The 6000-nt window shown below is 52.8% G+C and overlaps 1 protein-coding gene across 3 annotated transcripts in view; it reads right to left on the bottom strand.

Moving 5' to 3' along the window:
- Nucleotides 1–3374, bottom strand: part of SNX9 (sorting nexin 9) — a 112533-nt gene extending 109159 nt beyond the window's left edge. Inside the window, exon 1 of one of the 3 annotated variants that reach the window (XM_044243209.1) lies at nucleotides 3347–3374. In XM_044243209.1, the coding sequence (XP_044099144.1) occupies nucleotides 3347–3349 (3 nt within the window). In that variant the 5' untranslated portion in view covers nucleotides 3350–3374. Of the gene's footprint in view, nucleotides 1–1725; nucleotides 1741–2431; nucleotides 2517–3346 lie in introns of those variants that run through there. The other 2 variants (XM_044243200.1, XM_044243218.1) reach the window with 2 other exon arrangements.
- Nucleotides 3375–6000: the final 2626 nt, after the last annotated feature.

Here is a 6000-nt window from a genome sequence, read left to right on the forward strand (position 1 = left end):
AGAGAAGAACTGCCCAATTAAAGTTTTTTTCTAAAAGATAATTTCTTTCCATTGTGAACATGCCAGATTTTAAAATTCACGACAGTTCAAAGATAACTGCATCTTTGTAAAAAATACATCAGAGCAATACATAAGAAAATTCGTTTCTGGAAAGAACAGAGGCCATTCTCTGGTAAATTCAAAGGGAAACTCACACCACCCAACCCAGCCAGATACTGTGTGTGTTTTTCATCACTTGAGGCTTACAGCCAGAGTTCAAGTGCCACAGAAAGCTGAAATTTCATAAAAAGTAAGAAGTTATTACTGAGTGCGTTCTCACCACCGACCCAACTAAATCGAGGAAAGGAAAAACCCCAAACTACTCAGATGTCAGCAAAGGCAGGGGTGTGGTTGCAGGGGGGAGGAAAACAGGGACAACTCTACTCCCTGGTAACAATGGGAAGAAAAAAAAAAGAGAGAGACAGAGACAGAGACAGACGTGTTTGACACAAGGATCACCAGGAAGTAGGAAGACCAGAAATCAGAGTTAGGGTCCTCTTTTAACACATGCTTCTCTGCTCTTCCTTTGCTTTTTAAGTTGGAAGTGGCTTGCCATCCTGTGAATATGGAGATGAATCCCATGGGGCAGAGTGATTAGAAAGGAGACAGACAGACTTGGAATCACAGGAATTTACCTCCAGGGTGGTGTAGGTAATAAGGTAGGAAGGGCTGACACGTGCTTTAAGGCTTGGTTTAGGGAGGACACAGGCAATTCAAGTTTAGTACAAGGATCACTGTTCTTTTCACCTTTACAGGAAAACTAAGTTCGGTTTTAACTATCAAGTTTTCATTATGCATACCTCCCTCACTCGTGCCTAACCCTAACCCTAGCCCTACTGAAAGGACCCAGGACAAGCCATGAGATCAGAGTGCAAAACACCACAACACTGACCTCCACTGAACACACATTACCCCAAACAGCTTTTAAGGCTGCAAGATGAGTGCAAAACAGGACGTGTAATTGGTCATTTCTGGAATGTTTGGCAACAAACCTCAAAATCAATTTCCTTCGAGATCCTTGACTCCAGTTTTGTTCTTAAAAAGATCAACACAAAATTATCTAGGTTAAAAAGTTACCGAGTTGGACCACATCTTACAAAACTAAGGAAGAGCACAGCCATTAATGTATTAACAAGCAGGTAATTATTTCAGTAAGAGCGGAGGACAGGTTCCCTGGAGGAAAATCTCCATTTAAAACAAACAAACAAACAAAACGCTGCACCTCGGCAGATTCGGAAGCACAAATTTTAACAGGCTGAAATAACATAAGACAATCTGATCTTTCAAAGGGATTTCAAACTGCATATCCTTTCCTAAATTACCCCGGATCCCAAAACAAAAACCCAACAACAACAAATTAGGTTTTACCCAACCCAAAGGCTCAGAGATTTCAAACATAAACATGGGAGAGGGTGCCAGCGCGGAAAAAAAGGCGACATCACAGAAACTATTTGCTAAAGTCAAGCCATTTCTCAAACCACATCGCTAGCTCTAGGAGGGGTCTCCCACTAGGAGTCCCCGGCGACTGACTTTCCCAGTTAACCACTTTGCAGGAGGAACTAAAGAAAACGCCCCAGGAAAGGCAGGCGGGGAGGGAGACTCCTGGACGCTCAGGTAGCAAAGCCTGACCGCTCCGGCCCCGAACAATACCCTAAGAGAAGCAAACCACCACTTCTGGCCAATTACCAAGCTCGAGTCAAAGTTCCACCACGTAACCGGGGCCTGCGCCTTTTTTCAAGCGAACTCGTTACTGAAAGCACAGTCATTTCCCTCTTTGTATTTTTTTCACGCTGGAAATGCCATTCAAACCGAAAAGGTAGCAAAACAAAAGAAAGAAAAAACACACACACACGAAAAATGAGGGAAGTGGAGGCGCGGGGCGTTCAGTCGGCCTCGTCCCCCCAGCGGGAGCGCGAGCCCGCGGGCCGTCCCGCGAAATGCCCCGTGCTCCCCGGCGGGGCTCAGGTCCCCCCCAAAGCGGCCGGCGCGGCCGGGGTCCCACCCTCCGGCGGAGGGAGGGGCGCTCCCCGCGGCGGCGGCGGGCAGTGGCCGCCACTCGGGGCAGGACCCGGGGATCCCGGGGGCCGGGTGGCTGTCCCGAGCGGGCTCCCGGGCTGCGGGAACTTTCCCTCGCTCCGGCCCGGCCGCAGCCCGCGCCCCGGCGCAAACTTCGCAGACGGCGCGGCGGGCGTCCGGGGGTCCCGCCCCGAGACCCTCCCGCGCCGCGAGCCGAGCCCCCGAGAGCCCAGCCCCTGGGACCGGTCCGGCGGGCTCTGGCTGGGCCCCGCCGGCGCCGCCGCCGCCGCCGCCCGCGCCCCCGGCCCGGCCCCGACCCACCCCGCGCTGCCGCGGGCCCGAGCGGCCGACCGGGCCTGCGCCGCGAGCCCCTCACCTTGGTGGCCATGGCGGGCGGCTCCCGCGGCCCGGGACGGCCGGCTCCTCTCCGGCGCCGCGGCTGTCGGCCCCAGGCGGGCGAGGGCGGCGGCGGCGGCGGCTACGGCTGGGCCCCGGCGCGGTGGCGGTGGCGGCGGCGGCGGCGGCGGCGGCTCCGCCTCGGCCCCGAGTCTCGGCGCTCAGGCCCCGCCGCTGAGCGCTCGGCGACTCCGGCCGCCGCCCGCTTCTCCAGTTCCTGAAACTCCCCGGCTGCGCGGCCCCCGCCCCTGCCGGCCGAGCCTCCCATTTACCGCGGCGTGCGCGGCGCGGCCGGCGGAAGCGCGCCCGGTGCCCTCGGCCGGCCCGGCCTCCTCTCCCACTTTCCGCCCCCGCCCCGAGCCTCCGCCCCGGCCCGCGCCGCCGCCGCCGTCGCCGCTGCCGCCGGGCGCCCTTTGTTCCGGCGCCCGCCGCGTCCCGGGAGGCGGCCGGGCCGGGGTCGGCGCCCCGCGTGGCTGCCCGCGGGAAAACTTCAAGGGCCCTGAGGACTCGCCTGCGTCCCCCCGCCTGAAGGAGCGGCCCGACGGGGTCTCGAGACCGCGCGGTGGGCGGCGGCTGAAGTTTCTGGTGCCCAGTGTTCCGGGCTCGGTAATAACTCCGCGCCCCCCTAGCAGGGCCCGAGTCGTCCGCAGGGGGACCTCTGCTCCGGCGGGGACCAATGTTGGGCGGGTTGTGCTCCCCGCTGAGTAAACTGAGTGCAAGTCAACAGCCAGAGCGGAGGGGAGCAATGGCTTCCCGATCCCAACGGCCTTGAGGAGAGAACAAGATGGAGTCACTCGTGTCAAGCAGCGAGCTAATCGGGAGAGCCGCCAAGGGCCCCGCAGCTGACCCTAGCTCTCACCCCAACCGGCACTGACCGGCAGCACCAAGGACTGACCATCGGTGAGGCCACAGCACCTGGAAGAACCCGGAGTTGATAATCACTGGAACCAGAAGAGGCCTGCAAAGGCCCACGACTGATCGAACTCCTTCAAGAAGGGAGGACCTGTGCAGCGATCTGTCGGACTCTCCAGCCGCTGACCTTCCCCGTCTGACCCCGCAGGAGAGGCCGCTGCCCCGGCAGGCTCGGGCTGCTGGGTCTCTGAGCAGAACAGAGATCCCCCGCGGTGTGATCACAGCCAGCGGGACCACGGAGGGCTGACCCGGACCAGGCAGAGGCCTCCCCTCCGTGGTGCCCAGCAACTGACTTCGCTTTGGTTCATTAACTTCTTGCCTTTGTGGTGTCTTGTTTGTGGTGTGACTTTGTATTATAGCTTGTCTCGTGCGACGTGTATGAAGCCCAGTTAAATGCACAGTGAAATGTCACGGAGTTTGGAAGCCTGAACCTGCTTCACAATCATGTCAACCTTGCTCTGCGGCTGAATAAAGCTGACACTGTGGAAAGACACCACTTGTGTACCGGCTTTATAGCGCGCCCGCAAAAGTTGGCTTAGTCGGCAGGATTCCATGTCACTGACTCACTAGGTGCTTTTAGAAAATTTGGGAAAATTGGGGTGAAAAAACCAACAAAACCCTTCTTGAGTCTTGCTGGAATTGACTACAGCAGAATTAAAACCAATAAGCTGGGGGATGAATTTGTTATGAATATAGACTTTCCGCATGTCTTGCTTGGAGCAAGATCCTAAGGTATTAGAACAGGAGGACCAAACAGACCAGCTCTACGCAGGGAGTAGTTGGCAGTGGAAGCCCTTAGTCTGGCTTACCCATTTGCAAATCGGGCATGAGGTAGAACTAGCTAAAGCGGAAACCGAAGGGAGACCACCTCAGAAAGGCACTCAGAAGCTTACGAAAAATTAAGCCATCAGGAATACTGCATAAATGCATGTCACTAAGTGCCAAAATAATACATAACCTAAAGGAAAGAACAAAAATTGTATAAAAACCTATATACATATCCCAAGTATAAGTGGGAAATAGAATTCTACACAGGTAAAAAACTTTAAATAGCAGCTGCTGGAATAAAAGAAAGAAAAATACGGGCACTAGGTAAGTATCTAAAAAGGAGAGTGGAAAGATCCAGAAGTCAGACGTCATACGTTGCATAGAAGGCCCATGGTATCCCACAGAAGCAGAAGTCAGGGAGGCTTACAGCTAGGACCCCAGGACAAGTAATCATAGATCCCAAGGGTCCTAAAAATGTAAAACTATTAGCATCCCAGCTCCCCCCTGCAGAGGTTCCCGTCTTACCAATGAAAACCACATTGCGGCTAGATCAGGACGAATTAAAGGGCAAGGAGCTAGCCAACAGAATAATAAGGAAGGCCAAATCAATGGATAATTTAAGTTTAAAGGACAAACCACTCTGGGGACCCAGGAGACTCTGATAACTCCACAGTGGGGGGGGGATGATTATCAAAGCAGACCTATGATTAGAAGGAAAAGAGTGGTAGATCATAATCAGAGGCAAGGACAACCCAAAGAAGTAGTGGCCGATAGGGAACCTATTCGCGCTGAACTCAGATTAGGACAGATTTCTGTCCAGAACATATCTGATGCAGACGGCTTACTCCATGTGTGGGGTAGCGGAGCAAACATGACAGCACTATTTATTGGGTACAGAGATTTATCAGGTATCTTCTTTCGCCGAAAACCCCTCATTAAATCATTCAATTATGGCAATACATAGAAAGGACACGTAGGAACACATGCGATATTCAAACAATTCACAAAAAGAAATCCCAGCGTTACTTGGCAGGAAATGAAAAAGAACATTGCAGGAATATATCATGTTGTAGACAAATGATAGACAAATATGGGTACATTGCACCAATAGACACATACAAACCCGCTACATTTAATTTTATAAAACAAATAGATTTCACAGGACTGCTAAAAATCAGTTATCCACAGAAGCATGCCGACACTAGCGGATACCTATACATAGCCTTGGGGCAGCGGTGACTGCATCGAGGTCCTCAGCCCACAACCATACACGCTCTAGAATCACAGGCAGCTCATTTTGGAGCACCAGTAACAGTAGAAAGTGACCAGGGAACTCACTTGACAGCCACCTCAGTTAAAAAGCCCTGTATTGATGGAACTTAGAATAGCATTATCATCAAGTCTATAACCCACCAGCTGCTGGATATGTAGAAGGATTTAGTGGATTATTAAAAAGAGAATTACTATTGGTAGAAAGACAAGGGAGTTTTCAACAGGCCCTGGATGTGGCTTGCTTTATGCTAAATCAAAGAGACAGGTTACAAAAAGATAGTCCTTGTAAGATCGTAACACTTCTGCCCCAGATATAGGAAAAAAGGAGGTACCAGTAGACAGACCCCAAACTTCCATATAAGTTAGCAACCAAACTGAGGGACAATTCTGTCTCCTTACAGGATACTGTGGCTCACAGACGTGGAAACACTTAGTGGACTTGAGGGGCCAAAGGATAGCTACAATTTCAGAAAATCCCAAACCTTTCCCCTATGGGCCTACATTAGGAATAATTGGAGGAGGGAGGTGGGGCGCCTGGGTTGCTCAGTCGGTTAAGGGTCCAACTCTTGATTTTGGCTCAGGTCATGATCTCAGAAT

This window comes from Neovison vison, chromosome 1 (genome assembly GCF_020171115.1).
Source record: "Neovison vison isolate M4711 chromosome 1, ASM_NN_V1, whole genome shotgun sequence".
Taxonomy (NCBI): Eukaryota; Metazoa; Chordata; class Mammalia; order Carnivora; family Mustelidae; genus Neogale; species Neogale vison.